The sequence below is a fragment of the Sinohyriopsis cumingii genome, chromosome 17 (assembly GCF_028554795.1).
Source record: "Sinohyriopsis cumingii isolate HCF-2022 chromosome 17, ASM2855479v2, whole genome shotgun sequence".
Classification (NCBI taxonomy): domain Eukaryota; kingdom Metazoa; phylum Mollusca; class Bivalvia; order Unionida; family Unionidae; genus Sinohyriopsis; species Sinohyriopsis cumingii.
The window spans coordinates 93,554,046-93,578,132 of NC_142977.1; the positions used below are offsets into that span (position 1 = coordinate 93,554,046).

Here is a 24,087-nt window from a genome sequence, read left to right on the forward strand (position 1 = left end):
TCAATGAATTTGTGAAGGCCAGAAAATAAGATTTCGCTGACAATATGATCCATAACATGGATGAAATTCCAGGGTACTTTGACCTCATTTTCCTAGACAGTCTACTGATAAAAAGTGGGTTAAAAGTGTGATATTCCACATGACTGGTGCAGATAAAAAGAATCTTAATTTAGTCTTTTCAGTTTCCACTTCAGGAGATGTGTTGCCTCCTATGATAAAGCACGAGGAAGCTAAAAATATTCATGCACCAAAAGGATGGATCATATGTGTGCATGCAGAAGGGGTAGGTTGACGAGATGATGCTCCGTGGATTAAAGAGTTTAATCCCAAGTACACACTTTAACATATTTTAAATAAAATAAATTTTAAGCTTAAGTGCAATTTCTGACATGTAATTTTCGAATAATTTAAAAGGTGTCCCACAATTTACGACTCTAAAAGAACAATGTGTCCCAAACATACAGTGAACAAACAATTACTTTGAAAATTCATTTATGGTATCCCATCAAATATCATGTCCCAATATATAAGGTAAACACAGTAATAAGAGAATCTGACTGTTCAATTCAGCGTGTTGAATATGCTATGTACAAGCAGAGCACTGACTTTGACATCAAACACTTATATCTACATTTTTGTGCAGTATGTGCAAAGAATAAAATGCTCTACTTGCTGCTGTGCTTGAACAAGTAAAACTCGCCAACCTGGAATTTGTTTGCTTTTCTAATAGAGTATTGCTTCCTGAATCACACTCTTCAAAAATTAATCATACCTGAACACTATTCTAACAAATGAAATAATCGTTTTGCATTTTACATGTATATGGAGTAAAGATCCGACTTCAAAGAAATGTTGCCACTGATCATGAAGTTGGCTTCAACATTCTCATTCAATGTCGTGATGCATAATAACACCTGGTCTTCAGCACATCTCTCTGATATATGTAACTTCAGACAAATTGGGTTGTTCTGCTTTGAGTATTTTACCTGTGCAAATGCACTAAATGGACTTGCAGCAGAATCAGATATAGCTGAACAGTTAGTTTATTCCGCTCAGTTCGTGTCTTTATGTCAGTGAATTTTCACCTGAGCCTGTTGAAATGGTGATAAGTTTACCAAACTAAAACATCATCTAATTAATATTTTTACTTACTGTATGTTTGTATTATATGTCTAATGAGTAGACACTGTTTGATTACCTGAGGCATGCAACAGCTCCCATAACTGCTTTATCCTGTATCACAAATGAACTTTTCCATAACTCAAGGGCAACAGCAGTGTCGCTCTGTATGTTGATACAAATGATGCCGAAATCATTCATGCACTAAAAATATTTGGTAACTTTTGCTACATTATGAGCAGCTTCCATAGAACTTCACTGAGCTACAGTCTTGGATATCATTTGCGATGCTGACCTGAATGAACTAAAACAGTACTGGCATGGCCTTAGCATGAATCATGTTTCATTATTCCAAACGAATTATGTAACCCAACTACCATTTTTGTTTTAAAGTGTCAAATTCTTTCTTTTTTCCTTAAATGTGTTTGGTTGTTTAGTCTATTGTGGCCTCCAGCATTAAAATACCTCCACATGTTGAAACTGGGAATCAGAAGTAGCATGTGTGCCATCAGATATCACAAAGACACAGCATGGTCTTTATTTGGAATTACAAGCATTTAGTGTATGCAGATTAAACATGAGCTATTCATCTTTTCATATCACCCAGCGGTCATAAACAATTTGTAATTATTAACATTTAACTTGTTTTTTCACTTGGTTTTTACTATTTCTTTAAATATCATAAACATATATAATTTGAAGATTAAATATTACTCGATATGCCTAAAACTCCAGCAGGGTAGATGAATTGGTTACTCATTTTTTTCCTCTGTCCACTGTAAAATTGGTTAGCATCGAGCCAGGGGGTTGATGGCAATTTTCATACTGGAAGTTTTCTCAAAGTTCAAATAACTCTCCATGCAATAAAAGTATAAACAGTCAAATAAAAATAACCAATTTCTGATTTCAGTATCTGCCAAAAATGTATTTTTATTTGAATATTCTAATATTTCTTTCAGCACTAAGAAGCAGATGGCAAGTTAATACAAATGAATTAGCCTCAATAAAAATTGAAATAGAAAGCACAATTTCTACATGACACACAAAAATTAAGATACCAAAACAGCTGGTTTGCTGCAACATTTTTGATCTTACATAAAGATAAAAAAAAAACTATTCTTTTGAAATTTTGATCAGCAATTAATATATAAATACTATCTCCTTAAATGCAAATATAAAATTCTTGTAAATTTTGGAGACTCTAGGATCCAGTTTACTTCCTCAGCAATATTTTATTTAATATGAATATTTTTCTGTATGGATTCTTGTTTGAAATTACACAAGGCCAAAGGCTAAACTAGAAATGATGGTATGGTTTGGTGTTTTATCATACAATAAAAATAGGTTATCTAGTGCTGATGAACCTTGCCCACACCTCGGCAGCCAACCTGGGATAATCTGATAGTCAAGGTACAGCACATTATCAATGAGCCAGCTCAGCCTCCATTAGTCGCCTCTGATGACATATAGGAGGCACTTCAAATATATTCTATATCTGGCAGCCCAGTGGGGAAGGCTACCTGATGAATGGACAAATGGGTGTATTATTGACTGATTGACAGACATTAGAACAAAATATCAATGCAATACAGTTTACTGCATCATCATTACCTGCAATTGGTGGCTGAAATGGAGGCATGCCCAGTCCTGGGGGTACAGGTGGAAATCCAGTTGGTGGAGGATTAAAACCTACAACAAAAAAAAACAACATAAATTATAAATTAGATCTACAAAAAGGCAGATAGCTAGTGCAGCTTGAATGGCACTCTGTTATTCACAAAGCAAACTATATAAATAACAGGTTAGGGCCATCCAGCCTCACATTTGACCTTTATCCTGACTTCTGCTCTATTTTCCCTGTCTGTTGTGAGCATGGTCCACAAAGATCTTGCTATTGCTACTCATAAACAGCCGGCCTTAGAAACATGGTTTTTCACAAATACTTCTTGTTATGTCTGCCTGTTCATAAATTAAAATTTATGTTGAGATGGTAACCAGTTTGGTGATAACCCTGTCATGATGATCATGCATTTGGGAAATGTGGGTATAGTGAAAAAAGATTTTTAAGAAAGCCATCATAGCAACCATTATAATGACTGCTGGTGAAGGCCCTTTGTTGATATACCCGTCAATCTGGAAGTAAAGATAATATTCTGAAGGCGACTGCCATGGTGGTCATTTTGGATGTCATATCAGCACTAATTTCATTTAGGACTAACAAGATGCCACAGAAAGTCTTTCAATCAACATTATTTTAATTTTTTTAAAATACATATATTATATTCAAGAAGAGTTGAAAAACCAGGATTCTTAAGATGTCTGCTGTGGCAGCCATATTGGAATCAGATCTGCACCATTTTCATTTAGGACCAACCAAACATCGTATAAGTATTTAAGTGAAAACTCCATGTCAATATGACCATCCATTCATGGGTAGTAGTAACAAGGTTTTCAAGATGGCCAGAATGGATGTCTGTGGAGAGGTATTTTCATTTATGACCTTGGGATGAATGTGTTTGTAAATGTTTTTGGTAATACTCCCTGTAATTCAGGAGGAGTAGGAATGACAACCTTCTGCCATATGACAGGCTATCACATGAGCTCTTCTGGTCTATGGATAATAGAGATTAAAACTAGTTATCATGAGCCAACAGGATGATGAGATGGAGAAAACAGAGAGTTATAGATAAGCATCTTAGGGTCCAGGATGTACTGGAAGTACTTACAGAGAATAATGTATGCTCTGAAATGAATAGGGGTAAAAACCATAAAACTGGGGGTGTATATTCTGATGACAGTAGAATAATTACAACCCTGTAGCATGTTATGTATATCTCTATTTTACTATAATAGCACTTACTGATACGATTTTGTCACAAGCCATCAAAATTTAACTTCAGTCTCTAATTTCCTTGCAGGAATCATATACGTATGCTTGAGCCAAATGATTATTTTGTACTGATGCCATCTTTCCATCTTCTTCATTGTGTTATTCTTATTATATATTATTGGCAAGATGAAACAACATAAATTTACTGGCCAACCAGAAAAATCCACTGGACAACCTGATTTTCAAAGTGAAGTTTGCCCAAGGTCAACCATAGATTTCCAATTTGTTCTACATCTGCATCATCAACCCAGAACCATGAATTCCTTTGCAATCCAGGCAATAAAAAGTAAATTAAAAACTCTGCCAAGGTAAATGTATTAACATGAGTCCTCTAGAGTTTACATATCTCAGTCCACAGCATATTTAAAAGCTCCTATCGAAAATATTCTGTCCATAATCTTAGTTTGTATACTACACTTGCCAAATTTCATGCAGAGACATCCTAACTGTATCAAATAATGATAATATTCCAGGTAAATCATACTTACCAATATTGGATGGCGGTATACTAGCTGGAGGCAGGCCTGGTGGCATCATTGGTGGCATCGGTCCTTTCCCCAAATCAGGTCCTGGTCCTCCTAATGGGGTTGCAATAAAACCTGGTGGTCCACCCATCTGAAAGAAAAAAAAAGAACACAAGTCACAACTGTACCTTAAGTTACCTGCACAATAAATCTAAGAATGTTCAAAATATTGGAAATTGAACTTCATAGATCAGATGGTCTTTAACAAAGCTTTACTCATTCCTCTATTAATAAAATTGATTCTCTGTTTCTTAATGCTGCATGGTAAATGTACTGTATTACTTCATAAATTTATTGCCATTTGCAACTGAACTTGATTCATTCCTCATAAAGTAATGTCATGTTAAAATCTGAAGTCTGGAAGATTATGAAAGAAACAAGTAATTCAAAAATTTTATATAAAAAAAATTATCCAGAGTATATCAATGTATCTGCTGGTCTACAGTTACACCCTGTGTAGATAGAAACAAAAAACCAACACAAAATGTCTGACTGTACACTTGGTCTTAATTTTTCTTGGCTAACACGTATTAAAACTTAATTTTAAAGTTTGTTCAAATTGGACATCAAGGCTTTAAGAAAAGCCTCACAATTGATACAGGAATCTTTCACATGCATACAACAGAAAACTAAAAAAGGAAACAAGCTGGTTTGTTTGGATTTTTAGTTTTTCATATGGTCTTGTATTAAATGAAGAAACGAAAATATAACACTTTGTTAAAAAAGGACACAAACTTCCTTAACCCAAATTCTACCCATATTGTTTAAAAATTATCTCACCCCAAATGGAACAGGTGGTCTCATCATTGGGTTTGGAGGTCCTCCAATGGGATTCTGAAATGAAATAACAACAGAGAAAAGTAAATACTGAGAGATCTGTGTACTGTTTCTGTATGCCAGACACTCAGTGTTCTGAGAAATGTGTCCCTGGACTTTCATATGCAAAATCCTATTGGGAGATACGATACTACGTACTGATATACTATTTATTCAATCTTTAATGTCCTTTTTACTTACTTTAATATATGTGGTATTAATAAGACCTTGCCAGAAAGTGAAAACTGCACTTTTTGTTAGTGTATTTTTTGGGGAGTATTAAAAACTGAATCCTTTCTATCATCAAATTCCTCAACACTGACATGTGACACTAAAAATTATCAAAATAAATATAATTATTACCACAATTTTACCTCAAACAGAGAGAAGTGCAGCAAAGTTGTAAGAAATATTTTACCGTTTAACGTACATGCATATTTGTAATGTCAGTTGAGAATTAGCTGAATTTTGAAAGAGTGCTGTTTTGTTTACAAATATAAGCCATGTTCCAGCTATAATTTGCAAATACTGGGCACCTGTTCTCAAATAAGGAATACATTAAATTCTTGTAAAACGATACTTAACTTCATGTCATTGTGCAGGAGACATATCCAGTAGAGCTGGGTACCATGAAACATGTACTGTGGTATTTTTTAATGTACAATGAAACGTACCATAGTTTAACACAGTGCTGTCCAACCTTTTTGACACCATGGGCCACTGATTTTTTTTCTTGAAACCGAAGGCCGCAGCAGAAAATTTAAAAGCAATGACTATAAAAATTATTCACAACCGTTTATCTTTATATAAACTGATTAAGTAATAATGTATGTATGCTTTGAAATAGTTCAGAGCACAAACATATAGCAATAAAAGTTTGAAATGTACTTGCTATTTTATTTATTTGCAGTTAATATTCAGTATCTGCTGCTGTCATTAGATTTTCTAAATGCTCATCAAAGAGTTTCATTTTTTTAAATACTTGATATTAGTCATTGCAGAAAATCCAGCTTCACAGACGTAAGTACTTCCAAACATTGTCCCTATTTTTTTTATAACATTTCAATCTGTGTGGAAATTCATTAGAAGAAATGTGTGTCATCCAGAACTCAGTTGGTGGCATATCCTTATGTTTGTCACGAAGAGCCATATTATGTTACATTTCAATTACTTCAAACTGCACTGCACCCTCATCTCTCCCAAAAACTGCATCTTTGTGGCTATGATAGAAATATCACATGTGAATGGACTTTCAAAAAAAAGTAGCAGAGTCATACTATGAATGTCTTTGAAATGAGCAGTGAAATCCAATTTAAACTTTTCTAATTATATTTTGAACTGCTCACTACATCTGGAAATTCTTGTGCTGTATTGAAAAGTGCAGGAAAATGTGTAAAATTTGATCAATTCAATTGATGAATAAGCCCAGCTTTGTTTCCAAAACACTAATTTCCTTCATCAGATTTGGCAATATTTGATGTTGCCCTTGCAATTTCAAATTTAATATATTCAGGTTGTCTGTGATGTCAGTAAGAAATGCTAGCATAACAATGAACACTGGCATTTCCAGATAATTTAACAATTCTTCCTTGGATTTCACCGTGAGGAAGATTTTGGTTTCTTCAATTAGATCCCAGAATCTTGCCAGTACCTTCCCTTTGCTCAGCCAACGAACATCAGTATGAAGAACAAAATCACCATAATTGCTTTCATACTCTTCTAACAATGTTTTAAACTGCAGTTGATTTTAAGGATTTGCTCTTATAAAGTTTAACAACAATATCCATTACAATTTTTAGTGCATCATCTTTCAGTTTTGAACAAAGGCATTTGAAATGAGCAGAGAAATTCAATTTTAACTTTTTTAAAGATATTCTGAACTGCTCACTTTTGACTAGATCTGGGAATAATACAATGATAAGCTTGGAAACCTAGAAAATTGTCATCTGCCATCAGCAATCCGATCAGGCCTACTCTCCATTGCTGGGGCACCATCCGTGGTAACCGATAAGAGCTTTTTCATATCAATACCCTTTCTTAATAAACAATCCTTCAATGCCTTGTTTATATCCTCAACTCTTGTTGTATTTTGCAATGGAACCAGTGCCAGCAATTCTTTTTTTAATTTATGTTCCAAGTCAAAGAACCAGTGCCAGCAATTCTTTTTTTAATTTATGTTCCAAGTCAAATCTAACCCAAATTATAAGTTGTTCTGTATCAGTGACATCACATGACTCATCCAATGCTAGACTGAAACCAGCTGCATTCCTCAACAACAAAAAATGAAACTGCTCAAATATCTCATGCGATATAATTTCAACACGTCTTGCTACCGACTGGTAAGACAGCTGAAGATTTTATATCTGTTTCTTGATCTCATCTTTGTTCTTAAACTCAGCTAATAAAGAATCTGCACTTTCTTGGAAACATAGTTGAACAGTTTTCACCATCTGAATATGGTCTCTGCGTTTTAACTAAAACCCAGCTTATCGTTATACATGCCTCAGTAGCAGTCACTTTAGCTCAACAGTCGACCAAAAGCACTTTGCTGGCCATTAAGATTCTTTTTTCAGGAAGCAACTTTGTCTTCTATTACCTTCGTACTGATTGGATAATGTCTGTCGAAATCTTAATGCATGGACGTGTAGTGCCTCTGTAAATTGTTTTTGTTTTCAAAACAGAGAGAGAATTCTGACATATCAGACACACCGGCTTATCATTTGACAATATGAACACAAAATCCAGTTTGACTTATTAAACGTACGGTTCTCTTTCATAACTTTCCGAATTTTTGCTACGCTCGAACTACTTGTAATTTTTATAGATTTTTAGAAAGAAATATATTTGTGAATGGTTGTAGTTATTACTATTTACAAAAAAATGACACGCTATTGTGTTCTACATATCATACACTGTATGGCCCAAAAAATCTATGACCAAATGTCGTCTCCTGCGACACAGTTGCGTAACGCAACCCTTACTGAATGCAGACTGGCCATGCATGTCTAATATGGCAATATGTATAGTCTAAGTAAACAATTCTCAATGGATACTAACTGAATTGGTGAAAAGAGCTACAGATATACGATTTGATTTTAAAATAAGTTAAACGCTATAAAATACATACCGCCATGACTTCTTTCTTTGACTGGATTACGAAACATACTTCACAAACTTGGTTTTAAGAGTTCTATAGTATTAAAAAGTTTATCACCAGTCTATATTGGGTACATACTACTAACCAAGACGCAGTAATGAATGAAACACCTCAGCAGCTACAGGACTCACGGTACTAATTCTACTCCAATGGTAAACATATGGAAACACTGTCATATTCAAAATTCAATAACTTAAAATTTGTGGGTGCTGATAATGACACCTATAATTTTTCGTGCACATCTAACCTTGGTGCAAGCTTACGTGTGGAGAACACCATATGACCCGTGGCAATTTGTTTACATACATGTGCATGAAACACGTGTTATTGATTCTGCACCAAATGAATCAGGTGCTACTTTCAGTATTGAGTACTCCTGAGTCAAGCCTGTAAAAATGCTATAATTGCATCAGTAGAAATTTGTCAATATTTTTTTTACATTACATATAGGATAAGCTCTCAAAAGATATTTTTCCTAAAATTTTAATTTTCATTATTAACCAATTATGGACCACCAAACCTGTAAATACTCTATTATTTCTTCACCCATTTCTAGACTGGTTCACAGTTCTTCCGTATAATTAGTACCATGTGTCCTATAACCAGATTTAATTTTTTTTTAAAAAGTTGTATTTTACTCCTTGATATTAGAGCATAATTGTAAGAAAGAATTGGCCATGCTTGTGCATGGATAATAGTGCAATAGCATTTTATGTGATACCAATATCTATAGTTAAATTGCATCCGCATTACATGTTGCTGTGTTGTATTGTACTTATTAATGGCTTATTCTTGTTATTAAAATAATTGTTTTCTGCCTTTGTATCTTCATGTTATCTTTCTATGGAATGCATGCTACACAAAAGAAACAAAAGCATGCTGACATCAGCAAGTATGACATCACAGGGTATCAAATTACATGACGCATTGTATTTTCATCTCTCACTGGTTATAAGACAAGTTTTAAATGTTTTAAATTTCAAAATTGCATTTCTTTTCTTGCTGACTCTCACAGAAATAAGATACAGTGCATCCCTATTCACATCAATCAAACAAAACAAATAAGTGTGCCACATGACAGGTCAAAATGATAAGAGGCCATTGCCCTTTTGTGACTAAAACAAATACACACACCCATAAAGCATCAAGAGATGCTGACATTCCAAACTTATTTAAACTATCATCACATGTGATTCATGACCCCCAAATGTTATCAAAAAGGTATAAAAGCCAAGGAAGAGTTCCATAAGCTTTATTATACTGAATAATTAAATAACAGTGCTACTTTTTAGTATAAAACTATGGGGAAGGGTGAATAAGCAAAGAATAGACAGAGTAATTTCTTCAAGCCTGGTAATGTTCCCCACAACAAGTGGGGGAAGGGGGGGGAATGTGTATCAACCCAAATAACACATCAACATGAGGTATGTTACATAAGGACAACAAGAGACAAATTTGAAAAAGCTATCCAAAGTTCCTATAATGCTGACATTGATGTTGGAGACAGAAAGTGTATGCACAAACTGTTATGACTCAAGCCATTAGGTATGCTGGAGGTGGAGAAATGTGTGAAAAACTTTGCTATGCCAAGACAAGTTCATGTCTCTATGCAATAAGCAGACACTGATAAAAATTATCACTGAATACACTACTTGTTAAATTTAAGTAATAGAATTGAATTGCTTATTGAAGTTGTCTAATACATAAATATATACCTACATTTACCCAAAGCTCATAAAAAGTTAAGAAAAAGTCTCAAAATCATTACTGTGGCTACTTTCCACTATAAGCAGTGTTAAATTACTTACTTTTTAATATAAAGCTGAAAAAGTGCATATATTATTGAACAAAAGAGAAACAAAGCAAACACTGCAATCACTCAATTACAGTCAAAGGGGAGGTAATACACATTGATTTGGCAAACCAAATAGCAAGCTCTAATTTACAGCTAAATGATTCCTTACTATTACTTGATGGTAAGAACAGAGCAATGTAGGTTTTATAAATAGCTTTTGTTTCAAATATGAAACCATATTTCTGACATGAAGCTTGTTTTCATTTATTCACAACAACATATATGGTGAACAAAACACATATCACTTAGTGCACGCAGTAATCAAATGCTGAGATTTGGAATAATGTGTTCTGAGACCACAAGTTGCAATACCCTGAGTATAAAGGTTTTCTATCATGGGACTTGGTACATGAAGAAAAAAGAGATCTGGTTTGGTGGGAGAGAGCAGTATGTTCACCATGCAGTTATACATCAAGAATGTTTCAACTGTATGAAGAGAGGTTGGGGAAGAAAAACTGCCTGTGTAAAGAATGCAATACAGATAGGACTTTTACAGACTTATATTGGGAATGAAGGTTGAAAACTATTATTTTAAGTGAAAATATCCCTCCCTGCTCCCTCAGCAAAAGGAATGCAGAAAAGTTACAATACTGTTTGCCCAAAAATGTAATGTACCAATATGAGAAACATGCTGAACATAGGTGTCAAGGAGTTTAATTCTAGGATAAGAAATAAGACCGGTATAATTGATATTCAATGTGACCTGACATATAATAATTCAATTTACAGGTTGAGGCAATGCAGCATGTGCAGTTTTGTGCACAGTCCTTATTTTTACAATGTTCTCTGCTTTGATCTGCTGAGTGTGTCTCTAAAGTTAAATGATCAGTGCTGATACATAAGTGATTGTGACATAAGTGGCTTACATATAAAATCTACCCCACCCCACCCCACCCCATTTTGGGGAATTATTGCATGTGTTAAATGGTATTTAGCCATACAGGCCAATCTATGGGTACCATCATATGAAATTCTGCCATCAGGCCATACTATGCTCTTTTTCCTATGGCCTGAGCTATCTACTTCCACTCTCCAGTGTATAAAACCATCCCCATCTGTCTTTTGTATAGAATTTTTCTCCAAAATCACATGTAAACCATGATAAAAAGACTCCATTATGATTGTCATATGTAAAAACCACCAAATTGATACCCTGGATGCACGTGGTAACCATGGAAACAACAAGCTCCTATTATGGTATAGGTCACATATAGGACTCACGGTACTAATTCCACTCCAATGGTAAACATATGGAAACACTGTCATATTCAAAATTCAATAACTTAAAATTTGTGGGTGCTGATAATGACACCTATAATTTTTCGTGCACATCTAACCTTGGTGCAAGCTTATGTGTGGAGAACACCATATGACCCGCGGCAATTTGTTTACATACATGTGCATGAAACACGTGTTATTGATTCTACACCAAATGAATCAGGTGCTACTTTCAGTATTGAGTACTCCTGAGTCAAGCCTGTAAAAATGCTATAATTGCATCAGTAGAAATTTGTCAATATTTTTTTTACATTACATATAGGATAGGCTCTCAAAAGATATTTTTCCTAAAATTTTAATTTTCATTATTAACCAATTATGGACCACCAAACCTGTAAATACTCTATTATTTCTTCACCCATTTCTAGACTGGTTCACAGTTCTTCCGTATAATTAGTACCGTGTGTCCTACACTGCCTGATCAAGTTCATACAGTGTTGATTCATTTTGACCTCTCATATGTAGAATTTTTTTTAAAATAATGTATAATAGTAGATGCGACAATTATCTATTTATTTATTTATTTTTATTGTAAAAATCACTTGCTTTGATTTACAATTTGTATTACAGTGTCAACATTAAAAGAACCATTGGCTCAAAGATACTGGCCAGATGCACTGTCATGTGTACAGAAGTAATATATTGCTTAATGTATATTTTATGTTATTTATAAGACATTTTTTTTCTATATAATTTTAATTGTTTTAGCATTGTATGCATATTGATTACTGTGTAAAAGAAAACTTTATTGTATAAATCTTTCTTTTTTCTCTATGTATTGTATGTCTGCTTTTGCCAATGATTATATGTAATGTATATTTAATTTGTATTGCATGAATGACCTTTGTCCAAAATTGAAGATAGTAGTTTGGGCCAACATGCCTAATGTCATGTAGGGTAAAAATGTTTGCTAAGTTTGAATTCTAGATACAGCCTTGATTCTGACCTTAGAATTTTCTAGCAACAGATTATAGTTGGATGGACATTACCATTAAGATGACCCTCATCCTGGTCCTTATTTTGCATCTTTTCAAACTACATGTATCTGGGATTTAATTCATAATACTGTAAGTTGTTTTAATTTTCATTTCATATTCTAAGGCAATTAATTATTAATTTGTTTAATTTTACAAAACTTTTGTGTGTGACTGGGTGGGACATGATGCAAGCATTTCTGAGCCCCACTGCTAGACATCACTATAAATTGCCACACTGCTCACCTCGTAGTGATACAACTGGAAAATTGTTAAACACTACATTAAAAGTTCAAATCTCTCTCTCTCTCTCTCTCTCTCTCTCTCTCTCTCTCACACACACACACACAAACACACACACACAAACACACACACACACATACAGAGGCAGGCAAATGGATGGCTTGATCTTTGACATAAAAAATAATGCGTATAAAACTATTTTCTCCTAGCAAAACTATTATTTTTTCTAGACTCAGGTTTATTGTTGTTGTTGTTGTTGTTGTTGGGTTTAACGCCATTTTTCAGCACACAATAGGCTATACATGGTGGCCAGTATTAATGGTGGAGGAAGAACCCAGGAAACCCCGGAAAGAACCACCGACCCTAGAGAAGCTACTGGCAAGCTTTCTCACATACCCACATTGGCTGAATCTTAGACACGAACCGCCGCAGACAGGACTCAGGTTTAAAAAGTAAGTCCATGCTTCAACACCCTTGAGAATCAACACACACGATAATCACATTGAAACTAAAGGTAGAGCTATTATGCCAATCTGATTAAAATCAGATCTTCATTGTTAGACAGCAGAGACCTAATTTTAATCAGACTGGCTGGTATGCAGACATTTTCATAAATTCTTAGAATGACCTTTCCAACCAATAATCATTTAATTATAAATTACCATTTCCAATTTATTGGTGGGACAATTCTCAGACCAAAAGAGAGATACAGCTTTCTGTCCTCCCTTACAGAGGTGTCACTCATTACAATGCCCAATGGTTACATTGCTCAGGTGTAAGAGGATACCAGTTTTGTTGTTGTTGTTGTAGAGTTTAACACCATTTTTTGGCACAAGATAGGCTATACATGATGGCCATTATAAATGGTGGAGGATTAACCAGGGAAAACCCCAGGAAGAACCACCAACCCACGAGAAGCTATTGGCAAGTTTTCTCACATACCCATATTGGCTGAGCCCAAAACTGGAACCCATGCAGACAGAGGTGAGATGGCAATGATCTGTAATGTTGAGCACTTTAGACCACTCGGCCACTCAGGGTCCCCGATACCAGTTTTGAGCTGTAAGGAAGGCAAAATTCAAAGCTGGTGTTCAGCTACACCATATTTTTTAAATTAAATCAAAAACCACTCTACATAGGAAATTACTCATGTAAAATAATACATTCAAAGCACAAATTACACATAAAATTATTATAGTCCTTAAAAGTTGACCTACTTGAGACACTTTGGGAATTTCTGTCTTTTAGAATATGATGTAAATAATTAAATATTGAATAAATTAATGATAGCAAATGTGTTTAATGACTTAAATAATTAAATATTGAATAAATTAATGATAGCAAATGTGTTTAATGATTCAAATAATTAAATATTCAATGAGCTAAAATTGCCAAATGCTTTAATTTTAGTAAGAATTCAGTATTTCAAACCAAGACCAAAATTGTTTTATAGTAAAGACAATTTAGTTATCCTCTAGTTAGGTCACATGATGTTTACCTGAACTATAATACATCTCAACACTGAAACTTTATGGATGAATCAATGCCCATGATACAAGATTCATCTTACAGTGTGAACTTAATACTTATAACAAATTTTCTACTTAAAATATTATTAACTAAACAACTCTAACGAAACTATAATTTATAAATAATAGTATATGTAATATGTTGTTGTTGTTGTTGTAGGTAGTCATAATAATACTGAATGATAGTATATGTAATATGTTGTTGTTTTTGTTGTAGGTGGTCATAATAGTACTGAATGATAGTATATGTAACATGTTGTTGTTTTTGTTGTAGGTAGTCATAATGATACTGAATGATAGTATATGTAATATGTTGTTGTTTTTGTTGTAGGTGGTCATAATAGTACTGAATGATAGTATATGTAACATGTTGTTGTTTTTGTTGTAGGTAGTCATAATAATACTGAATGATAGTATATGTAATATGTTATTGCTGTAGGTAGTCATAATAATACTGAATGATAGTATATGTAATATGTTGTTGTTGTAGGTAGTCATAATAATACTGAACGATAGTATATGTAATATGTTGTTTTTGTTGTAGGATGTCATAATAATACTGAATGATAGTATATGTAATATGTTGTTGCTGTAGGTAGTCATAATAATACTGAATGATAGTATATGTAATATGTTGTTTTTGTCGTAGGTAGTCATAATAATACTGAATGATAGTATATGTAATATGTTGTTGCTGTAGGTAGTCATAATAATACTGAATGATAGTATATGTAATATGTTGTTGCTGTAGGTAGTCATAATAATACTGAATGATAGTATATGTAATATGTTGTTGCTGTAGGTAGTCATAATAATACTGAATGATAGTATATGTAATATGTTGTTTTTGTTGTAGGATGTCATAATAATACTGAATGATAGCATATGTAATATGTTGTTGCTGTAGGTAGTCATAATAATACTGAATGATAGTATGTGTAATATGTTGTTTTTGTCATAGGTAGTCATAATAATACTGAATGATAGTATATGTAATATGTTGTTGCTGTAGGTAGTCATAATAATACTGAATGATAGTATATGTAATATGTTGTTGTTTTAGGTAGTCATAATAATACTGAATGATAGTATATGTAATATGTTGTTGTTTTTGTTGTAGGTAGTCATAATAATACTGAATGATAGTATATGTAATATGTTGTTGCTGTAGGTAGTCATAATAATACTGAATGATAGTATATGTAATATGTTGTTTTTGTTGTAGGTAGTCATAATAATACTGAATGATAGTATATGTAATATGTTGTGGTTTTTGTTGTAGGTAGTCATAATAATACTGAATGATAGTATATGTAATATGTTGTTTTTGTTGTAGGTAGTCATAATAATACTGAATGATAGTATATGTAATATGTTGTTGCTGTAGGTAGTCACAATAATACTGAATGATAGTACATGTATATGTAATATGTTGTTGTTTTTGTTGTAAGTAGTCATAGTAATACTGATACGTTCCATAGTGAAGGCCAACATTATGATGTTCAAACCAGTGTTATAAGATGGGCAGCTGATAGATTTGATGGTGAGGCCACCATTACTATGATCATTCTTGTGTTATGAAGGATATGTCCGAATTGAGGAAATACAATTTACAATTTGGACAAAATATCATACACTTGTTATGGAAATAATGGAACATCAATTTATCAATCATTCAAGAGTTTATTGATGTTTTTTTCTGTGTTTATCTCTTATAAACTTTGTTGAATCTCACAGCAGATAATGCCCCGCGATGGAAACCAATGGTCATATAAAGTAAGATATCAACCCAGCCAGTTATTGGTGGATAGGGCAGGACTTACTTCCCACCCCCACATAGTAACTAACAAGAGATGGCATCTTACATGTTAGGACTAGTGGTCCAAGTATCACATTGCTAGTGTTTGGACCCCTCTCCCAATCCACTTTTCCAGTACTCTATAGTTTTAATTTCATTGGCAACAAACCCCAGTGAAATTAAATGTTGTGGCCCTTGTATTTTCATCGGTAGATTTTGAGTGCTGCAGCTCTGAGATGTGTGTCTGTGCTTTGGAATTTTAATGTAGCTTTAACAATTTGTCAGTCATAGTGATAAAATTTCTGCAGTGTGGCAGTTATTAGTGATGTCTAGCACTGGGGCATCATGCCACAAACATATAGCATGATGTCCCACCCAGTCACATTATCCTGATACCAGGCTGACCTAACACTAACGTCTTAATGCTGAGCAGCTAGCGTGGCAGCTGTTAGTACCAGTTTTATAAGTCTTTGGTATGGCTCAGCTGGGGTTCAAACCCGCAACCTCATGCAACAAAGGCGGGTGCTCTAACCATTAAGCCACTGGAGCAGTCCGCAGCTCTGAGATAAGGATCTACTTAAGATATTTCACCTCTTCAGAAATATAAGTTGCTTTGGTTTCTGGTCATCCTCCCTCTTGGACAGATTTAGCTCGTTTTGGTTTTGTGGTCATTCTGCTATTCAACTGGCAAGGGACTAAATTTTACTTAGTTCATTCAACATGCTTCATAACTCAGCTTGTGACATATTGTCCACATCAGAAGGCATGTCAAATCACACATACAGGCAAATTGTATTAGCAACTATACCTAACCCTGTGGTTAGATATTAATGGATTGCTATGTAAGAAACTAATCTGTGGCCAAATCTGAGGAAAATTTCATAATTCTGATATTCTGGACACAACAGATGCATGCAGAGTACTGGGGACACAACAAGTAACATTTCTAGCCAGATTTATAGCACATATGGTCAAAGTAGAAAGAAAATTACAGAGATTAGTTATACGAGTCTATCAAAATAATTTTTATTCCATTTAAAAAAAACACATTTTTTTCATTTTGAAGGCATGCAGTGTTTCTGCCTTCACATTTCAGTATTTAAGTTGGTTACTCTGCACGTGACTCTATTTAAAGAAGTTAGTATTAAGTAGTTCTTTGTACAGTTTATAAAGAAATAAATGCAGCTCACCCTGATCACATGGTTATTTCTGACCTGTGGAAATCTTTGCTACATTTACAAACTAATGCAATTGCAATTATAATTAGAAAGGATTGTGTCAAATACAGCAAAGATTTGTTTTCAGCTCAAAAATTCTTTCAATGTCTGCTATACTGTGTAACACAAATGCAGCATTTGCCACAAAATGAAAAAAGTTTAAGATATAAAAGCACTTGAAATAGCTTTTTATTCTCTTCAAGGATTTGACAGAAATGAAAAATGAAAATATGTCATTGTGTCCAGTTTGGTGCTGTATAAGTGCCTTTATTATTACTTAAAACTGTTGTTTGTTTTTTAAAATCTGCTGAGAGCCATTCAGTTTTTTCCCCCACAAAATGTGCACTGACATTATCTAATACAGTACAAAACTGAGATAAAACAAAGTAAACACAACCATTGTACATATAAAATAAACGAGTTCTTTAAAGGGACTGATGCTTTACTGGGAGAAAAGAATTCTTATAAACTCAAGATAAGACCATTTCTTTCTTTTAACTCCTGTGTGGAAAATATCTTTAATATTCTTCTGTGATAACAAGATTTCAAATTAATACCTTTTTCCCTTAGGACAAATTCGACATCCATTACAAGTGTTTTGGTGAAAACCCCATGTCATAATGATCTTCAATTCTGGGGATTAGTGACAACAAGATTTTCTTGACAACGGTCATGGTAGCCATATTAGATGTACGACTGTCACCATTTTCATTTCAATTAGTTATTGTACGAGGTCTATTGGTGAAAACACCCTTTGGGAGCAAAGATAACAATATTTTCAATACCATGGTGGACATACTGAGTTAGTCATTTACATTTAGGACTAACTCTTCTGATAAAACCTCCATGTCATAATGACTTTCCCTTTAAGAGAAGTAGTAAAAACAAGATTTTCAACATGTCCACATAATGAGCACCATTTTTAGAAAATATTATCACAAGTCTTTTAATGAAAACTTCATGACAATATGACCATTCATTCACGAGTAGTGACAAGATTTTCAAGCTGGCCACTGTGGCAGCCATATTAAATGTAGCAATAAAAAGATTTTATAGATGGATGCTGTGGTGGCTATATTGAGCATCAGAAAGGCATCATTTGCATATAGGACCAAACAGATATCTTGCAAATTTGTTTAGTCTAAATTCCATGTTGATATGACCATCAATCCAGGAGAAGCCCTAACAATATGGTGTCCATATTGAATGTGTAATCAGTACCATTTTCATCTAGGATCAACTCAGACCATTGGATGAATGTGTGGGTCAAGTTTCTTGACAATCCTTTAAGTAGTTTAGGAAGAGTATCAATAAGAAGCTTGTCATAATGGACCAGTACAGCTAATGAAAACAAACCCTACTGTACTTCAGAAGTTTTGGAGAAATTTGTAATTTCACAAAACTGAGATAGTACTTTTACACCTCTGATGCTTTAACATCCCCAAAGATGACAAGAATTGCTCCAAATTTTGGTTCTGATTTCTCCTATAAAATATACCTGAAAATCTTGAACCTTTTGCTTGTGTGCAGCTATCATCTCTCACAACTACATTTCAGATAGAAATCTTAACATGCTTGAAATGTATCATGAATTCCAAGTTTGTTCATCTGTTTGTTGTTGTTTTGTGTTTAATGCCATTTCTCAGTGCAAGATAGGTTATACATGACAGCTAGAATAACTGGCTGATGAAGAAAAACCCCGGTAAGAACCACTTATTTACATACCAACACTGGCCAAGCCTGAGACTCAAACCCACACCAACAGAGGTGAAAATGGCAGTGACTGGTAAAGGCGATCACTTATGACCACTCGACCACCCTGGTCCCCGATCATGTTTGAATATCATGATTTAATGTTAGGATCTTCTGTTTGAAACATTTTATGAATTTAAATCTTTGACTTGTGTTTCTTTTACCAAATGCCTTGCACTATGCTTAATTCAACACTGGTAGTGTCTACTTGCATAACTTGCAAGTCAATTGAGATCTGATACTAATAAAACTTTACAAGTCTGCAAGGAAGCACATGCATGCATCCATAATCACAAAAGGTCAGAATAGCAAGAAATTCTGGACCCACTCACAAACCCACCCAAACTTAATTCTGGGGCCCCATCCAAATAAAAGAAGTTGTTGGATAGGAATTTTGGGATCCCACTGCAGTTATGGGGGTTCATGGGTAGTAACTATGTCACTTCGGGTAGATGGGACTCGTAAACCTTGGATGGTAGCTCATCTAGGAGAAGGAAAACTCCGATTCCAAACCTCTGCTGCCTTGTGGCTATACCCACTCATGGGAAAGGCTAAGGGAGTAAACCCCGACAGAAAGTCTGGAGATGGAGTCCCTAAGGCGGTCTGACATTGACTTCAATGTCATTCTGGCAACTCTTGCGACGCCGTTGGTGCCAAGCTGTATCGGCATTCGTCGTTCCCTTGGGCACACCAGCTGCATGGAGAGGGGGGATCTGCTGCATGGACAACAGCTGATTCTCCATACCACCCTGCCCAGGCTTCATAGCTCCACTGGAGAGGACACTCCAGCGTCGTTGTACGGTGTCGGCACAACATGAGAAGTAGCAGTTTACCAGTTCTAAGTCAAAGCTCGACTGGCGTAGAGCTTGGCGCCAGGGGTTACTTCTGATGGTGGGAGAGATCATCAGGTCTCACTGGACAGCTACCGCCCGCCTCAAGCTGGGCAGCCCCCAGTCAGTAAGGTGCTGCCCACCATGGCCTGCCTGCTTCACTGGGTGCGTGGAGCTTAGAGAACCATCTCAACAAGTGGGCCACAAAACTCCGCACCAGGAAAGACTAAAAGAAGAAATAAGAAGACTCCAACTCTTCGTTTTGCAACCTGGAACATCAGGACCATGTGTCCTGGATTGACCGCTGACCTACAGCAGATTGACGATGCACGGAAGACTGCCGTCATTGACAGAGAACTCTCCTGACTGAACATTGACATTGCCTGCCTCCAGGAGACCTGACTGGCTGACAGCGGCACAATCAGGGAAGCCAATTACATGTTCTTTTGGCAGGGGAAGCCCTCGGATGAACCTAGGCAGCATGGTGTAGGCTTTGCCGTAAAGAACACGCTAATCGCCTTCATTGAACCTCCATCATCAGGTACTGAGAGAATCCTTGCCCTCCGGCTGTCAACATCCTTAGGCCCGGTCAACATCTTCAGCGTGTACGCCCCAACCCTCTGCTCCACCTACGAGGAGAAAGACAAGTTTCATGAGGCTCTGGATCAGGCAATATCCAGTATCCCCAACAATGAAAGCCTTTATTTACTAGGAGACTTCAATGCTAGAGTGGGAGCTGACCATGAGGCCTGGTCCACCTGTCTCAGCTTTTACGGAAGGGTCAAGATTAATGAGAATGGTCAGCGACTGCTGGAGATGTGCTGCTCCCACAGCCTATGTGTGACCAACACTTTCTTCAAATGCAAGGAGATCCACCAGGTGTCGTGGAGACACCCATGTTCACGCCACTGGCACCAGCTAGACCTCATCATCACCAGGCGTGCAGAACTGGCCAGTGTCCTCCTCACCCGCAGCTACCACAGTGCCGATTGTGACACGGACCACTCCCTCGTGGCCAGCAAGGTGCGAATATTACCCAAGAAGCTGCACCACGCCAAGAAGAAGGGTCACCCACGCATCAACACTTGCTGTGCAAGCAACCCAGAGAAAACACAGCAGTTCATCAGCAAACTGAAGGAAGCCCTCACCAAAGTGACACCTGATGACACCATTGACTCCAAGTGGTCCCATATCCGTGACTCTGTGTACAATTCAGCCATCACAACTTACGGGAAGAGGGAGCGAAAGAATGTCGACTGGCATGAGGCAAACTGGGAGGAGATGGAGCCCGTGACCGAGGCAAAAAGGAAAGCCCTCCTGGCATACAAGGCTGCACCTAGCCCCAGAACACTACAAGCCCTCAGGATTGCAAGGAACAATGCCCAGAAGACTGCCCGCTGCTGTGCCAACACCTACTAGCTGAACCTTTGCAACAGTATACAGACAGCTGCTGACACCGGGGATACAAGAGGAATGTATGAGGGTATCAAAAAGGCGATCCTAGCCTCCCACGTCTACCCAGGGTCCCAGTGTGGATTTCGAGCTGGCAGATCAACTGTAGACGATCTTCTCACTATGTCAGCTGCAGGAGAAGTGTCACGAGCAGCAGATGCCCCTCTACATTGCCTTCATAGACCTGACAAAGGCATTTGACCTGGTTAGTCGGAGTGGACTCTTCAGACTCCTGCAGAAGATCGGCTGCCCCCCACGTCTGCTTGCTGTCATCATGTCGTTCCACGAGAACATGCACAGCACAGTGTGCTTCAGTGGCGCAACATCTGAAGCATTCCCAGTCATCAGCGGAGTCAAACAAGGCTGTGTCCTTGCACTGACGCTCTTTGCCATCTTCTTCTCCATGCTTCTCCAGTACGCATTCAAGGACTGCAGCGAGGGAGTGTACATCCATAACAGGGCTGACGGCAAGCTGTTCAACATTGCCTGTCTCCGTGCTAAGACTAAAGTCACAGAGGTACTCATCCATGAATTGCTCTTTGCCGACGATGCAGCCTTGACATCACATACGGAAGATGGACTGCAGCAGCTGGTATGCCGCCTCTCCCATGCTTGTAAGGAATTTGGACTGACCATCAGTTTGAAGAAAACGAATGTCATGGCGCAGGACGCAGACTCCCCTCCCTCTGTCACCATCGATGGGTACAACTTGGAAGTTGTCGAGAACTTCACATACCTCGGGTCTAACATCTCCAGCACACTCTCCATTGATTCTGAGGTGAACGGCAGGATTGCCAAGGCAGCAGCAGTGATGGCCAGACTTAACCAGAGAGTCTGGAACAACCCCAACCTCACAGAGAAGACCGAACTGCGTGTCTACCAAGCCTGCGTACTCAGCTCACTTCTCTACAGCAGCGAAACATGGACCACCTATGCAAGACACGAGAGGAAACTCAACAGCTTCCACCCGAGATGTCTGTGGTGCATTCTGCACATCCAGTGGAAGGACAAAGTACCCAACACAGAGGTTCTAGAACATGCCAACATGAACAGCATGTTCTCCATTCTCAGCGAGAAGCGCCTTCGAAGGCTTGGCCATGTCAAAAGAATGGACCCAGGTCGCATCCCCAAGGACCTGTTATATGGGGAGTTAGCAGAAGGTGCACGACCAACTGGACGACCACATCTGCATTACAAAGATGTTTGCAAGAAGGATATGAAGACGGCAAACATCAATGTCAACGACTGGGAGAGCTGTGCAAACAACCGTTCCAGCTGGCGCCTAGCTGTCAGGCAGGGAGTTCAAAATGCAGAGGAAGAGAGAAGAATAAAACAAGCTGAAAAGAGAGCTAGAAAGAAGGATAGACAAATGCTTACTTTGGAGCTACGCCATCGTCTCCTGTAGACGGATGGATGCCAAGAAACTATGTCACTGCTGTGACTTACATGTTACACTTCACTTGCATTACTATATTTCAGCGATAAATTTTATGTAATAAAGTTGCAAAACTTCAATGGCATTCAGCTGAACAAGTTTTACACGTCAATCATACATAAGCCTCGTGAAGGAACTGACTCTCTACTGTTCAAAAATAATTTCCTGAAATTCAACACCATTTTTACTTTTTAACTGCCATGTGCTGAAACTATTTCTGGTATACATGAGCAACAAGACTATCAAATCAGTTCATGTGGGAAGCCATGCTGGATGAAAGATAGGCACCATTTTCATTTAGGACAAACTAGACATTAGAATAATTTTGGTGAAAACCCCCATGTTAATACGACTCTCCATTCAAGAGAATCATTAACAGGATTTTAAATATGTTTATTGTGGCAGCCATATTTTGGATCACACCAGCACCATTTAATTCAGGACCATCTAGATATCACAATTATTCTTCTGGTGAAAACCCCATCATTATACATTTCATGTAGGAGGAGTGCCAATACGAAAATTTTAAAGATGGCTGCCATATTGGATATAAGGTCTGCACTATTTTCATTTAATAACAACTAGACGTTAGAAGTCTTCTGTGAAAACCAAATGTTTTATATGACTTTCCATCTAGAAGGAAGATTTTAAAGGTAGCATATATGGTGACCATATTTGATATAAGATTGACACAATATTTATTTAGACCAACAAAACACCTCAAGCCTTTTATATGTCCAAGGGGAACCATTTTTATTTTGAAGCAACTACATGTATATACATCATATGATTTTTAGTGAAACTTCTCAAGTTGATAAATGGTGGAAAAGCAACAAGATTTTACATATGGCTGCTGTGGTGGCAATAGTGGATGTTTTCATGGCATCATTTTCATTTAGGTCCAACTTTACATACAAGCTTTAAATACCAAATGACCCTTGGTCCTACCCAAAATATGGAAGGAACTTGAATCTCTTTTTAAAGAAAAACTTTTTAACAGTAAAATAAATGAAGATTTCAAATGATACATGTCACACTGGTACACTAGGTGATGTCCATTTCAGGTTTGATACTACTTTGTCCATCATCCAGCAATGCATTAAACAGTCCCTCTTTTCTGAGAAAATTATGTGTAAGGACCTACACAATATCAAGTAAAATGATGCTGCAACTGAAAAGACTTTACTTTTGCTGATAATATATAAGAAAAAGAGAAAA

General features: G+C 36.5%; 1 protein-coding gene across 1 annotated transcript in view; it reads right to left on the reverse strand.

Annotated features, from left to right (window-relative positions):
- LOC149779439 (pre-mRNA-processing factor 40 homolog A-like) overlaps positions 1-8,530 on the reverse strand; it is a 104,738-nt gene extending 96,208 nt beyond the window's left edge. Inside the window, exons 1-4 of the mRNA XM_089940100.1 lie at positions 8,477-8,530; positions 5,314-5,367; positions 4,498-4,624; positions 2,731-2,808 (exon numbers count right to left, since the gene is read on the reverse strand). Of these exons, the coding sequence (XP_089796226.1) occupies positions 2,731-2,808; positions 4,498-4,624; positions 5,314-5,367; positions 8,477-8,482 (265 nt within the window). The 5' untranslated portion in view covers positions 8,483-8,530. The remainder of the gene's footprint in view (positions 1-2,730; positions 2,809-4,497; positions 4,625-5,313; positions 5,368-8,476) is intronic.
- Positions 8,531-24,087: the final 15,557 nt, after the last annotated feature.